The sequence below is a fragment of the Garra rufa genome, chromosome 19 (genome assembly GCF_049309525.1).
Source record: "Garra rufa chromosome 19, GarRuf1.0, whole genome shotgun sequence".
NCBI lineage: Eukaryota > Metazoa > Chordata > Actinopteri > Cypriniformes > Cyprinidae > Garra > Garra rufa.
This window is the reverse complement of record NC_133379.1, coordinates 31,308,823-31,324,420: the sequence shown is the minus strand read 5'-3', so window position 1 is coordinate 31,324,420 and position 15,598 is coordinate 31,308,823. Positions and strand designations below refer to the sequence as shown.

Here is a 15,598-nt window from a genome sequence, read left to right as displayed (position 1 = left end):
ATAAAAGTATTATATTGCTATTTATAATAAAAGTATAAAAGTATTCATTTCTTAATTTTGTTGTCCTGTCTCTGTACCGTTTATCATTAAATTGAACACCAATTTGCATATTTCATATGATTCAACAAGGTCACACAGGCTTGTTGTGTATACAGTAAAAAATATTCTGTAATTTTAAGTCAATTTACCGGTTAATTTACCTGAATGCTTATATATTATACGTTTATAGATATTTGACGGTTTTGCATTTGATTGTGTTGACCCATATTGTGTTTTGGAGGAATAGCCTACGTTTTGATTAACGTTTTGAGGAAAATTATGCATGCATCAATGCTTATATATATTTAGCTTTACTAATCCTCAGGCATAAGACGTAAATGCAAGAGTTACACTGATTACATTTTAATGATGCTATTTTAATGTTACAAAGCGCGCGGCTGTGCGCGTCCCCGAAAAGACGACACATAAATCAAGCAGCTACTTTTTGTGAAGCCAGAAATTATAAATAAAATATATGCGTGTTCTCGAAAGTAAAAGCTTTGAGCAAATCTTTATATGGCTGTATTCAATTATTTAATATTCGGTTTTTAATACAAAATACAGTGATGCAGGACTTTAGCAATATCAGCTGAGGCCAGATTAGATAGTGCGTAATTATGATTCGCTTAAATCTGTAGTTTGTGGTTTCTAAAGTGTTATGAAACAGATTATTTGCCTTTTAATTAACTGTAACTAAGCTTTTAACAGAGCAAACACACTTTTTGAAGACTGCAAGGTAGTCTATTGATCTGGGTCATCTAAATTTGTGAATGTCCTGCAACCTTTGTTTTATGGTGTCAGATTTTTTAACTATTAAAGGAGTAGTTCACTTTCAGAACAAAAATTTACAGATAATGTACTCACCCCCTTGTCATCCAAGCTGTTCATGTCTTTCTTTCTTCGGTCGTAAAGAAATTATGTTTTTTGAGGAAAACGTTTCAGGATTTCTCTACATATAATGGACTTATATGGTGCCCCCGAGTTTGAACTTCCAAAATGCAGCTTCAAATGGCTCTAAATGATCCCAGCCGAGGAAGAAGGGTCTTATCTAGCGAAACGATCGGTTATTTCCTAAAAACATTTACAATTTATATACTTTTTCATTTCTAAACAGAGTACACACAGAACTAGACAAGACGAGCCTTTGAGGTTAAAAAGTATATAATTTTTTTTTTTTTTTTTTTTTAAGAAAATAACCGATTGTTTTGCTAGTTAAGACCCTTCTTTCCTTGGCTGTGATCGTTTAGAACACTTTGCAGCTGCATTTAGAAGTTCAAACTCAGGGGCACCATAGAAGTCCATTATATGGAGAGAAATCCTGAAAAGTTTTCCTCAAAAAAGATCATTTCCTTACGACTGAAGAAAGAAAGACATGAACTTGGATGACAAGGGTGAGTACATTATTTGTAATTTTTTGTTCTGAAAGTGAACTACACCTTTAAGCTACTACTACACACTACTACAAAAAGCAATTATTTTTGAAGTTTAAAGTTTCTTTCCTGTTCTTTAACCACCCTTCAATTTTCTATCTATTAATACAAGTCTATAAAATACAAATAAACTTTTCCCCAAACGCAGAGTTCGCCCAAGACTTTTATTTTGAAAAACACAGCAATTTACTGAAAAAAGGCGTGACCAAATATTGTGTCCTGCTTCACATCGCGTTCGGTCTCGGCTTGGAAGGAGGACTGGGAAACACAAGCATCCCTCTGCTGCCGGGGAGTCGGAAAGCAGAGATTTTTCTACAACATTAAAGCGTTTATTTACTTTTCTGTAATGGAGACGCCAGCCTGTGTTTATTCGGATACATCCTAGGAAGTTCTCTGAGGAGCGCAAGGTAAAATGTCATTTAAGTTATTGTCGTTTCTTCGGTCGATGTCGTTTATTCTTCTGAATTGTGTTCCCAGATCGACTATGGTCAGTTATGTCGGTAAAGAGCAATTTAGGCCCACCGGTAGTGTTAAAAACTTTTTTCCTAAATGAAAAATCGTATATAACAGTGTGTCGTGTCGCCAATCTTCGTTTGATGTCAAAGCAAACTGCAACTATATTAACTGATGACAAATTTGTGTTGATGGTAATAATGTTGCGCTTTTGTCTTAAGATGAGTCATGATAACTTATGTATGTTAAGTAAATTATGATGGTACGATGAATACAGTTCACTTCAGTTTTCCGTTACTATTTTATTTGAGCTTTAAAGTCACAAACCCCAGTTTTTTGTGTGTGAGATCTATTTACTATGAGAAGTAACTAATTTTAAACAGATTATCCTCTCATTAAAGTGGTTATTTTGGGTTAGTCCCACATCAGAGGACTTGTGGTAAATGTCATCATTTTGATGTGTTCTGTGAATAGATAATTATTGTATAGCATGTCACACCACAGGACATGTTTACTTCTTAAAATTATTTTTTGTAGGCTATCTATATATGTGACCTTCGACCACAAAAACAGTCATAATGGTCAGTTTGTTTAAAATTGAGATTTATACATAAATAAATAAGCTTTCCATCAATATAGTGTTTGTTAGGATATGGCTGAGATACAACTATTTGAAAATCTGGAATCTGAGGGTGCAAAAAAAAATCCAAATATTGAGAAAATTGCTTTTAAAGTTGTCCAAATGAAGTTCTTAGCTTAAGTTTTGATGTTTACGGTAGGGAATTTACAAAATATCTTCATGGAACATGATCTTTACTCGATATCCTAATGATTTTTGACATAAAAGAAAAATCGATAATTTTGACCCATATGTATTGTTGGCTATTGCTACAAATATACCCATGATACTTAGGGCTGGTTTGTGTTCCATTGTCACATGTACAGTTAATAAGAAGTCTGTATCAAAATGGTAGTTATTAAAAAAAAATCCAGAATGTGTGTCATTTATGACAAGAGAATTTCCTTTACTGTTGTTTGGAATAGGCTTTGCTGAGTCTATGGCATCTATAGCTGTTTCTCATGAAGGCTTTTGATGAGCTGGGTTGAATTGATTCTAGCAGGCAGCAGCACATTCCAGTCAACCCAACGCCCCCAGACATCCAAAGCATTTTGGGGAGTGCTTCAGGGTAGAGTAAAGGGTAATGGTAAACCCTCATTGCTGGTTATAAGGCAATATTTTTAATTTAGTCGCAGGAAATCCTATTGTAGTAGTTTAGCTTTTGCTTAGCTTTTTTATTGAGTATTTCTGCCAAAAAAATGCTTTGCTGATGGATTGGGCAGTATGAAATTTTCTTCATTTCTTTCTCAGCACCTCAGTATTTTTCTTGGTCCGTAACAAGTTCATCTGTCAGTTTTATTGCTTTCAGATTCAGAGCTCGACACTTTTTGCACAGCTCAGCAGTGATTGGTTAGTCATGCATTTTAAGTGTTGTGATTCAGCGTGGCAAGTTGAACTTTTAAAATGTGTGGCCATTTGCTAATCCTCTTTTCCCAAAGTCAGCACTGACTAATAGCCTTCATAATAAATGTTCCTGGACTTATTGTGAATGATTAATTGGTGTATGCTATCCACTTTTTTTTTCAATATGGAAGTAAGCCTATGGGTGAGACTTCCGGTTCATTATCCACTATAGGGAAAAAACCCCAAGAAGAATAACAAAGTGCAGTAAACGGTAAAACTGTTTGAACTACAAACCAGTGTGCTCATATATAAGATAATACATTAAAATAATATAGTAAGACACACCAATTTGCAATATCTAGCAGACAAGCTGTTTTGTACAGCTAAAAATAGGAGGATACTTAAAGGAGTAGTTCAATTTCAGAACAAAAATTTACAGATAATGTACTCACCCCCTTGTCATCCAAGATGTTCATGTCTTTCTTCAGTCATAAAGAAATGTTTTTTTTTGTAGTAAAACATTTCAGGATTTCTCTCCATATATGGACTTCTATGGTGCCCCCGAGTTTGAGCTTCCAAAATGCAGCTTCAAAGAGCTCTAAAGGCCGGGACGCACCAAGCCGACGATCAGCCGTCTGGCCTCGTCGGGCAGTTGGTGGGCGTCGGTGAAGCGCGTCGGTTCGGTGTGTTCCGCACGTCGGCTCGCGTCGGCCAAAGTTTGCCCGATTCGACATGTTGAATCGGCGTCGGGCTTGTCGGGGCCGTCTGGGAAAGAGAGCGCTCTGATTGGCTGTTCAGACACCGAATCAGAGCGCGTGGAGGACTTGAACGTGAAGTGACGTAACAAGCAAAGAAAAGAGTCAAGAGGGAATCGGCTCGCTGTCATAATTTCGCAATTCGAAACCAACTATGGCTGTGTGGAACGAAGCTATTGAAGGCGAGCTGATCAATCTGATCCAAGACAGGCCAGCGCTGTACGACATAACGGAAAACGCTATGCAAACCGTGCGGCGGTTCTTCCGGGTTCTCTTCTTGGAATGAAAATACAGACTACTGCCATCTGCAGGTACGCCACGGTATATCTCCTCACGCATGCGCAGAAAGCACCTTCTAGTTTGCAGTCGGCTTTCGTCAGTTCGGTGTGTTCGAGCTCAGTTTAATTGCCCAGACGCGCGCAGACGCAGCCGACTAGAGGCGACAAGACGGTCGGCTTTCGTCGGCACTAGTTGGTTGGTGTCGGGTTGGTGTGTCCCGGCCTTAAATGATCCCAGCTGAGGAAGAAGGGTCTTATCTAGTGAAACGATCGGTTATTTTCTAAAAACATTTACAACTTATATACTTTTTAATTTCAATCACTTGTCTTGCCAAGCTAGATAAGATGAGCATTTGAGGTTAAAAAGTATATAAATTGTAATTTTTCTGAAAATAACCCATCGTTTCGCTAGATAAGACCCTTCTTTCCTCGGCTGGGATCATTTAGAGCCCTTTGAATCTGCATTTTGGAAGTTCAAACTCGGGGGCACCATAGATGTCCATTATATGGACAGAAATCTTGGAATGTTTTACTACAAAAAAAATAAATAAATAAAAATCCTTACGAAGAAAGACATGAACTTCTTGGATGACAAGGGGGTGAATACATTATCTGTAAATTTTTGATCTGAAAGTGAACTACTCCTTTAAGGGAAAAATATTTGTCTTTAATGATATGTCAACATTCATTTTATACTGAAACCCAGAAATCAAAATGCTTAATCCCTTCGTCAAGTCTGTTTTCGTTGCGTGTTCCAAAGCAAAGCGCGCACTTCGTTCAGGCATTCAGTATGTGATCCGGTGTTTTCTGCACCTCAGAACGACTTTGTTCACAGTGAATGCAGTGAATTGGTTTATCGTTTGTGTTTGGAAATGTAACAGCCACCAGTTAAACATTTTTTTTTTTTTTTTTTGCGGCAGATGATTACAGCATTTCACAAGATTTGTAGTGAGACACTGTTTTGTAAGCCTGTTTTCACTTAAGAGTTTTCTGTCAAAATAAGAGCTTTACTGAAGTTTTTGTCCAAATAAAAGCTTAAAAGTGCAGTATGAATTGCTGTCAGCTAACGGTTTAAATGGCTAATGTTACTGCAGTCTAAATTCAAAATGTAATTTTCAAGTGTACAAATTAGGAATGAAGTATTGTAATTTCCCTACTATAGTGTAAAGCAAAAATAATATACCTATGAAATAATAATTTTCATTTGATTTCGATTTCAGCTTCAAACGATTATGAAAATACAATAATCGAGATAAAACGATTATTGCTCCTGATTCCACTCGCTTTGTGTGCTTTCGCTCCTCTATAAAAGCCTAATTTCACATGCAAATCAGTAAAATCATGTAACATGACTTGCATTAAATAGGACACGCTTAATTTATTTTGTTTATTTGATGTTGTGTTTTTAAAAGCACAAAAGAGAATTTGCACTGTTCTGTGTATGCGTTCAGAGACGGACCAGAACACAGACAAGTAAAGTGAACGTTTAGCTTAAGATGCATACCTAAATAGTCAAATACATGCAAATATGTCAATGTGGAGTGTTTCTTTAAAAACTTAAAGGAGTGTTCCTTTAAGTTTTTCCTAAGAACATAGGTTGAAGCTCTTATTTTGAACTCTCAAAGTGAATTTGATAGAATATTTTAACTTCATATCATGATATTATCGTATTGTGAGATTTTGATATCGTTACATCCCTAATATCCTGTATTGGATATGGGGGGCTGTGAAACTTGTTTCATGTTGACTTGATTTCAAAATGTCATTTATGATGTCAAAGAGACCTTTATAATGGCTTTCTGATATGTTTTTGTACTGAGGACCTCATTAGAAATTTGTATTGGTTTCAACAGACTTGGATGCAAATGACTGCCTGTGTGCCCAGTGGGACGTCCTGTGGACACTGACCCAGTTGTATCTCTTGAGCACATTAGCAGCTCTCAGAGGAATGATTTCATTGAATGGAAGCTCTTATTAGTAGCGTCATGGTTCTTATGTCTCAGATCTTTGGCAAGGATTGGAATCGATGTCTCACTCAAAGGAAAAAAAAATAGTGTTCTCCTACTATGAGTAATTTTGGGATTTTTTTTTTACAGGCTTATTTACAGGTTTAGACCTCCTGCTGTAATAATTGCAGCCTGTTTAGTGTGTGTGTGTGTGTGTGTGTGTGTGTGTGTGTGTGTGTGTGTGTGTGTGTGTGTGTGTGTGTGTGTGTGTGTGTGTGTGTGTGTGTGTGTGTGTGTGTGTGTGTGTGTGTGTGTGTGTGTGTGTGTGTGTGTGTGTGTGTGTAATCAACTATCCAAACAAACACATTCCTCCAAGCAGCCTTCATACTGATGCTCAATTAACAAGTGACTGCTGTGTCAGGTCTGTGAGGAATTTCCATTAGATGTGTGTCTGAAATATCCCAAAGAATATTTTTTTTGGTGAGATACACTGAAGGAATTGAATCCCTTGAACTTCACAGTGCCGTCTCACCTGTTTTGCATATCAAACGGTTTGTTCAGGCTGAGCGTCAGAAGGTCAGGACTGCGGTCACTGTTTAGAGATTCCTGGATTGTTCTTTCCTTCTTGGATTCCCTCTCAAGAGAATTACTTTGTGTTTTTGTTTTTCAAAAGCTTTTATTCCCCATGAGGTCCATTTCTGAAGTCTGAACTTCACTGTGGCTTTCCTTGCAGGTCGGTAGGTAACAGCCCAATTTCTATGCTGCTTTTTGCACATTTTATTTGCGAAAAGCGAAGCGTCTATTTATTTTTCTTACCCACAGCATTGGATGCATTTTCTCGTCATGCACTACACAAGGGCCAAATGACTTTCCACCATCTTGCGCATATTCAAAGCATCATCGCACACTGTCGCTTCCACAGGCAAATCGACCACACAGGAAGACGTTTAAACATGGTCATTACATCTAAAGACACATTCACACACAGAATGATAAGTATAGTGATAACTACATTAGAGTCCACATGGGTGATTAAAATGTTGCAGTTATGGCTACTGCTGCCAATGTTTTTATTGTTCATCAGCTGGAAAAAATTGTTCTAAAAGTGATTCTTACAATATTGTTTCTTTGTGTTGTTAACATTATAGTTTTGGTTTGAACTTGCTTATTCTCATAGCTTTAGAATGAAAACATGAAATGGAAACCTTTTAGTTATAGTTTATCATTAAAATTATTGTTCTTAGTGTGAACATGCTTAAAATGGAAACCCCGGGTATTAAAGGAGAAGTTCACTTCCAGAACAAAAATTCACAGATAATTTATTCACCCCCTTGTCATCTAAGATGTTAGTGTCTTTCTTTTTTTCAGTCAATAAGAAATTATGTTTCTTGAGGAATGATCTCCGTATAATGGATGTCAATGGTGTCCCCAAGTTTTTGAAGTCAAAATGCAGTTTAAATGCAGCTTCAAGTGGCTCTAAACGATCTCAGCTGAGGAAGAAGGGTCTTATCTAGCAAAACGAACTGTGATTTTCGAAACAAATTGACAATTTATATACTTTTTAACCTCAAATGCTCATCTTGTCAAAGTCTGTGTGAACTCTGTTTTTTCCTTTTCAATACGGCCAATACAGTTAGGGTATGTCGAAAAACTCCCATCTCATTATCTTCACTAACTTCAAAATCATCCTAAGTCGCTGCAGAAGAACCGACCCAGTGTTTACAAAGTGAACATGCAAAGTAGATCAAATGCTCTTTAAAAAAAAAAAAAAGGTAAAACAGCAATGTAGGACGATTTTGACGTTGAAGAAGAAAATGAGATGGGAGTTTTTCGACATACCCTAATTGTATTGGCTGTATGGTCACACAGACTTAAACAAGATGAGCATTTGAGATTAAAAAAAAAATGAATTTGTTTTAAAAATGACCCTTATTTCTCGGCTGGGATCCTTTAGAGTCATTTGAAGCTGCATTTTGGAAGTTCAAACTTGGAGGCACCACTGACATCCATTATATGGAGATAATTTCTGAATTGTTTTCCTCAAGAAACATAATTTCTTTGCGACTGAAGAAAGAAAGACAAGCATTTTGAATGACAAGGTGTTGAGTAAATTATCTGTAAATTTTTGTTCTGGAGATGAACTTCTGCTTTAAGACTAGTATGGCCTAATATAATGTAAATGATGTCTTTTACTAAAATATGTAGTTGAAAACCCATGAAAGATTTACGTTATTTAAAAGTCCACATCATTTTATACATATTTCATCATTATGATGTGAATTGGTTGCACTGTGAGCTACTGTCTCTACCTGTTGCTATTTTTACCTCATCACAACTCTGAAAATAAAATACTGATATGATGACCACGGCTACTGAAAGAGCTTTTAAGGTGGTGATGAATTTAAGTGTAGGCTTAAACCAAATGGCATATCTTTGATTTTCCCCACAAGGATTCTAAACGCCCCCGAATTTAGAGTGAAATCCGCGCTGAGAAACTCCATCAGTGGCTGCGGCTTTATGACAAACGCTGGCAAGTTTACATAATGCCAGGATGGCATCTAGCATTTCTTGTCTCTGCCGTTTGTAAGCTCTTTCAGTAGCTGTGGTCTATTAAAACCATCAAAGGCATCAGGGCTAAAGTGGAGAGAACAAAGACGCAGGTCTTTAGTAAGTTTAATTTGTCTACAGCCATCTTTTTATTCTTTTCTCCATGTCGTGAGGAAAAGCAGTGAAGACATCTGCTTCTTTTGTTGTCCTTCAACTGAAAATTACATTTAAAAGCTGCTTAATGTGAAATAGTATCTGTTTTTTGTTTTCCAAGTTGTGTTGCGAATGTTATTATTATTATTTTTTTAAATGGCAAAAAATAGCACTGACTGAAGCCATTTCTTGTCATCAAAACAATTGTCCAAAATATGTATAAAACGATGTGGATTTCTACTACATATTTTAATAAGAGACATCATTTATTTTATATTAAAGCATATAAGTCTTTACAGAAATGTGTTGTTTTGGGATGTTTAAATTTTTAACATTTGTTTTTAAAGTTTTCAGTCTGATTTTGTTTGGATATCTGTGTTGAAAACCGCCATCTGAACAGGTGCTCAGAGGCGTCTTTATGTACCTGGAATGACCCTTGACCCCAAGAGACATTGAACGACATGCAAGAACTTGGCGTAGTCTGAGTTGACTTGAAAGAGAAACCCACCCCCATTCTCAAAAGCTTTGAAAGCACCTTTTTTGTTCTATAACCTCTTTCTCACTGGCCAATGCCCAGACTCATTTTGGAGTCCTATGATACATGTCCTGATATATTTAATATTGTTTTCATTTTCTGAAAATCTCAATTCAGCTCAGATTCCACTGGTGTGGTCGCTTGTGTTTGGGGCTGTGTTTTTGAATAATTTTTAGAAGTGTGTTGATTGATATGTCTGCGTGTTGAAATGTTGTGGCACTGCGGTTCAGTGCACTCAGATTTGTGCAAATGCCCGGTAGCTGTTTGCATATCGAGGACTGAAATCAAGTTTGGATGGAATGTTTTGGGTTTGATTGAATGTTGCCTGCAATGACCTCTCAAGTGGGAAGTTAACTCTGCACAGCTGAAGAATTTTACTACAGAGAATCTTTCTTTTCCCTCAGGGCTTGTCCAACTATGTTTTTTTTTTATGATATTACTCTTACCGGAAGAGAAATTGTTTTTGTTATCTTTGCACACAAAGTATTCTCGTAGCTTCATAAAATTATGGTTGAACCACGGATATCACATGGATTTTTTTTTTTTACTGATGTCCTTAATACCTTTCTGAGCCTTGAACGTGTAAGTGGCGTTGATTTCTATGCACTGTCAGAAAGCTCTTGGATTTCAACAAAAATATTTTAATTTGTGTTCTGTAGATGAACGAAGGTCTTAAGGGTTTGGAAAGACATGAGGTTGAGTAATTTATATTTGTGGGTAAATGATCCGTTTAAGAAACACTTATAATCAGTATTTATTAACATAAGTCATTCATTGAATTTAAGGATGGCTACGTTTTACAACACCATTAGGGTTTGGCTTAATGTGTCTATTCTTCTTTTGATAAGACTGCAAGTTGTGGTCTGCAGTTGGGCGTGGTGCTTTTTGTTTTGACTCCTGTTCAAACATATCAACTTAAAAGGCCTGTGGGAAAAAATAGGGGTGTTTAGGCTGGTGCCTATCTGGGCATGCCTCATCTGTTTGCCATCAAAGTATCCAAATCGCCGTAGTTAAAATTTGCAAAGAGTGGCCACTTAAGGGCAAGAAAAAGGTCAGAGTTCACTAGCTGCATGAGCATTGCAGTGAAGTCTTTGAGGTTCTTGATTTGTAGTAGTTACATCAACATGTGAGTTGCACAGATCTCTCTTCTAGACTTCTTTTGTTCTTATATTCCAATTTTTATAGGTGAAAAAACCCTTACAGAGGGGCTATAGCCTAGAGTTTTTGCATATTAAGAAAGACATACAAGTAGACATAGAGTTGAGGTCAAAAATTTATATACACCTGGCAGAATCTGCAAAATGTTAATTATTTTACCAAAATAAGAGGGATCATACAAAATGCATGTTATATATTTTTTTAATATAATTTTGAGCTCCATCTTTTCACTCTTAGGATGACTGAGGGACTCATATGCAACTTTTACAGAAGGTTCAAACGGTCACTGATGTTTGAGAAGGAAAAACGCTGCATTAAGAGCCAGGGTGTGAAAACTTTTGAACAGAATGAAGATGTGTAAATTTCTTATTTTGTCCAAATATCTACTTTTTTTTTTTCCATTTAGTACTGCCCTTCAGAAGCTACAGAAGATACTTACATGTGTCCCAGAAGACAAAATAAGTTAAACTTACTCTGATCTTCAAATTCCAAAAGTTTACCTCCTGGCTCTTAATGCATCATTTTTCCTTCTGGAGCATCAGTGAGCGATTGAACCTTCTGTAATAGTTGCATATGAGTCTCTCAGTTGTTCTCAGTGTGAAAAGATGGATCTTAAAACCATACAGTCATTGTTGGAAAGGGTTCCAATACACAAAAATGCTGAAAATCCAAAGAATTTGGGGGATCTGAAGGATTTTTCTGAAGAACAGTGGGCAGTTGAACTGTTCAGGACAAACAAGGGACTCATGAACAACTAGCAAAAAAAAAAAATAATTCAGGTAACAAAACAATGAATTTTTTTTTTTATTTTTAATTTTTTTTTATTAAAAATCAACTTTTGAAAGGGGTAATTTTTATAGATTTAACTGTTGTTTTATCTTGTGGACTCTATGTAAATGTTTATGTAAAATTATTTTTTTAATTATGTGAAATATTTTTTTTATTAATTATGTGAAATTAAATTTTTTTATGTGAAATTAATATTCAGGGCATTTTGTATGATCCCCCTTATTTTGGTAAAATAATTAACATTTTTCAGATTCTGCAAGGTGTATGTAAACTTTTGACCTCAACTGTATAAGATATAAATATTTTTATATATAGTATATAAATAAATCTTTATAGTCAAAGTATAATATACTAGTTGACTCAAAATTGGAGTGAAACATGTTCACACACACAAACAATTTAATTTTTCCTCTTTACTACGTATAACTGCAGTTTTTTCTAGCCTCAGGCTTAGCCCTGCTGCTCTGGACTTTCAAAGCCTTTTAAGGCTAGACGCAGTTGGTCAGCTCCTCCAACGGGCCTGGCCTCCACCCATGATGATGTGATAAGAAAGGCAGTTCCATCCTCTTCTCACCCTCCTCCAATCACACAGTCTTGTGTGCATTCAAACATTGACCAATGATTGTTTTCTCCTAAAGTGTCTGAGTTTATAGTGTGTGTGAAGCTGCATAAATAGAGTCCTCGGGGACCGTAATGTTACATTCCAACTGTCTCGAAGCAAAAGCATAGACGTGTACACAATGTGTTCACCGAGGAAAATAACCAGTGCTGGAGAAAGGTAATGAGATATTTTGATTAAAGCTCTGCGTGATTGAATGCTATAGAATGCTACAGGACAAAAAGTAAGGTTTGAAGACAAAAATATGCGGTAGCAATGTTTTTGTGATGTGCATTTTTTTTTCTGTGGCTGGGTTTACTTGGCACTTTAAGCCATTCTGTTCATAAACTACTTTTTAAAGAGCAGGTCATATGTGTTTTCGAAAAATATCTTCTTTGGAGTTTGTAACATAGTTATCCTTCAATGTAAACTGTCTGCAAAGTTGTTAATAAAGTGCATTATACAGAAAAAGTAATAATAAAGAATGTAACTTAGCAGCTAAACTTTAGCTGTGGGCATGATTTGCTTGCATAAGTGTTAAACAAAAGTTTTTATGTTATTATTTTCAGAGCGATTTGGAGCACTATATTATTGTTTTATGTAAAGGTGCATCAGGGTTGCCAGGTTTTCTGGGTAAAAAATGCTACTCAAAACTAGCTCAGTTGCGTTTCAAGGGGGTCCCCGTTAAAAATCGGGGTCCGGGTATAAAACACTTGCTTTTTATCAGGGTTACCCTGTTAAATTTGCATTCCAGGGGCTAAATATGACATTATTGGGGTTGCTTCAACCTGCGGACATCAAAAACAACAGTGGCCTTGGCAACACAGATGGTAGCGCTCGCTAACCTGCTTAAGTACTCCTCTGTGCCAGTCACAACAGGCTTGGCCAGCTGACCAATCAGAGCAGAGTAGCCTCATGGAAGGGAGGGGTTTACAGACATTAAGCTCAAAGCTGGTACAAACAAACCGTTTCAAAATCATTGACAAATGACTCGATGTATAAATTTGTATTCTGAGAAAATTACAATGTTTTCTGACCTTAGATGCATTTAAACTTGGGGACTTAAACACAGTATTAGTACACTAATATGACCTTTAAACACTGTTCTGTATTTTCTAAAGGAGTGGGGTATTCAAAATTGTATTGCATTTTTTGTTGGTCCATTTGAATGCATTTAATTGGCTGTTTTTCCTTTATTTAGATTACGCTGTAAATGTATCAAGAACCTGGAGCCAAGCATGAAAAAGGCGACCAAGCCCACGGCCGCCACCTCCAGAACCTCAGCGGGCTCTAAAGCCCCAGGCAGACCTGAGGGAAGCAGCATTATGGGCACAGGTGGCAAGATGACGAACAAAACCCAGAGTTCAGCTCCACTGTCTAAGGTAACTTTTTAATATGAAAAGCTGAAACATTTGTATTTAATCATTAAGAATATGTTGACCTAAGTGCCAGCTAAGAGTTGCATTGTGAATTGTCTGTAGCAGATCATTAACTTAATGTTTTGCGTGTTAACCAGGCAAAGAGCAGTGATGATCTTCCAGCGGTGAGTGCAGGAAGTGGAGCAGTATCTGCTAGCAACAGTAACACCACTACTAGAAACAGGAAAGGAAGCTCCTCTCAGAACACTAGCAGCACTGAGACCAGATCCAAGACCATTTCAGGTAGCGCTAAGCATTGCCTTAGTTCTGAAGATGTTACGAGAAATTATGTTTGGCTTATAACCATTTCTTTTTCCTGTAGGTCTTTCAGGAAGGCGTGCCTTGTCGTCCACATCCAAGGATCCAGGCACAACCCGAGAGAACTTGCGAGATCGTACCAGAGCTGGTGTTGCCAAAAAGCTTGCCGGACCCACCGATGCCATCCCTCAGAAGCGCTCGCGATGCCGTACCGTAGCCGAGACCGATTCTCGAATGACCAAATCTCGCTCGGACAGCCAGATAAGCCATAAAGCAGTGCTGGAATGTCAAGTGAAGGACCTGCTGGGCTTAGCCAAGAGCAAAGACCTGGAGATCCTCCATCTGCGCTCTGAACTTAGAGGTATGAGAGCCCAGCTTGGTCTAGAAGAACTTGAAGCTCCTAATCCAGAACAAGCATCTCAAGAGACCAAGCAGCCTCAGGAGAAAGAGGTTTCCTCTGTAATCAGTGCTACAGATGTGGAGTCCACTCTGCTTCTCCTTCAAGATCAGAACCAAGGCATCCTTGATGAGCTAAATATGCTAAAGAGTGAAAACCGGATGCTGAAGGATCGTCTCAATGCTCTCGGCTTCTCTCTAGAGCATCGTCTAGACAGCCCTGATAAAGTTCTGCGCTGCCCGTCCCTTAGTCCTGAGCCTGTAGTTTCCAACTGCAGTGGAAATAGTGGGGGTGGTATGCGTGCATCTTCCGCAGAAGGTTCTGCCCAAGGCTCTACTGAGGACCTTCTGTCAGAACCAAGACGGGTAGGCTCTCCTGATGCAGTGGACAGTGAATGCAGTGAGGCCTACCAGCCGATCACCTCCAGCGATGATGCTCTGGACGCACCTTCAGGCTGTGGTTCGTCGTCTGAGTCAGAAGGAGGGCCACCAAGCCGGGAACATTCCCGCAGGGGGAGCAGCGGGAACACCAGTGAGGTTTCTGTGGCCTGCCTGACCGAGCGCATCCATCAGATGGAGGAGAACCAGCACAGCACAGCTGAAGAACTCCAAGCCACTCTACAGGAGCTTGCTGATCTGCAGCAGATCACCCAAGAGCTGACCACAGAGAACGAACGCCTGGGCGAAGAGCGTGCCATTCTGGTTGACTCCCTCTGTCAACAAGGCGAGCGTCTGGAACTGTACGGAAGACAGCTGGACTACTTCCGTGGCCTCCTTGACGAGCATCGAGTGGCCTACGCCAAGGATGATGAAGATGCCAAAAGCGGGCGATATGTGGAGTTGGAAAGGCGCTACGCCGAACTAAACGAGGGTTCGCGTTTTGAGCGGGAGCAGCTGCTGGGCGTTCAGCAACAGCTAAGCAGCGCGCTCAAGATGGCAGAACAGGAGAACGCAGAAGCCCAAGGCCTGATGGCGGCGTTGAAGGAACGCGTCCATATGGCGGAGAGAGCTGTGGAAATGGAGCGGAGGGAACGGGCAGTCGCCAAAGCGGAGTTGGAAGCGCTGAGGGTACTGTCCGAAGGGGAGCAGGTGGAGCTGAATCGATGCAGAATCCAACTTGAGCAAGAGAGGCAGAGAGTGTCTCAGCTACTCTCCATTCATAACGCAGGGGATAAGACAGACATACGCCACCTGCTGGACAGCGAGAGATTAGACAAAGAGCGAGCCGAGGCAAAAGCATCTCAGTTACAAGAGGAACTGGGCACACACGCAGTGAAGCTGCCCAGCTCCAGGAGGCAATCAGCAAGGTAAAACTGACAATTAATAAAAACTTAGACAATATCTTTGATTATCTTAAGTTGTCTTAAAGCGATAGCTCACCCC

General features: G+C 38.6%; 1 protein-coding gene across 1 annotated transcript in view; it reads left to right on the top strand.

Annotated features, from left to right (window-relative positions):
• Positions 1-1,723: 1,723 nt before the first annotated feature.
• specc1lb (sperm antigen with calponin homology and coiled-coil domains 1-like b) overlaps positions 1,724-15,598 on the top strand; it is a 39,364-nt gene continuing 25,489 nt past the window's right edge. The window contains exons 1-4 of the mRNA XM_073824024.1: positions 1,724-1,876; positions 13,345-13,525; positions 13,660-13,804; positions 13,884-15,522. Of these exons, the coding sequence (XP_073680125.1) occupies positions 13,382-13,525; positions 13,660-13,804; positions 13,884-15,522 (1,928 nt within the window). The 5' untranslated portion in view covers positions 1,724-1,876; positions 13,345-13,381. The remainder of the gene's footprint in view (positions 1,877-13,344; positions 13,526-13,659; positions 13,805-13,883; positions 15,523-15,598) is intronic.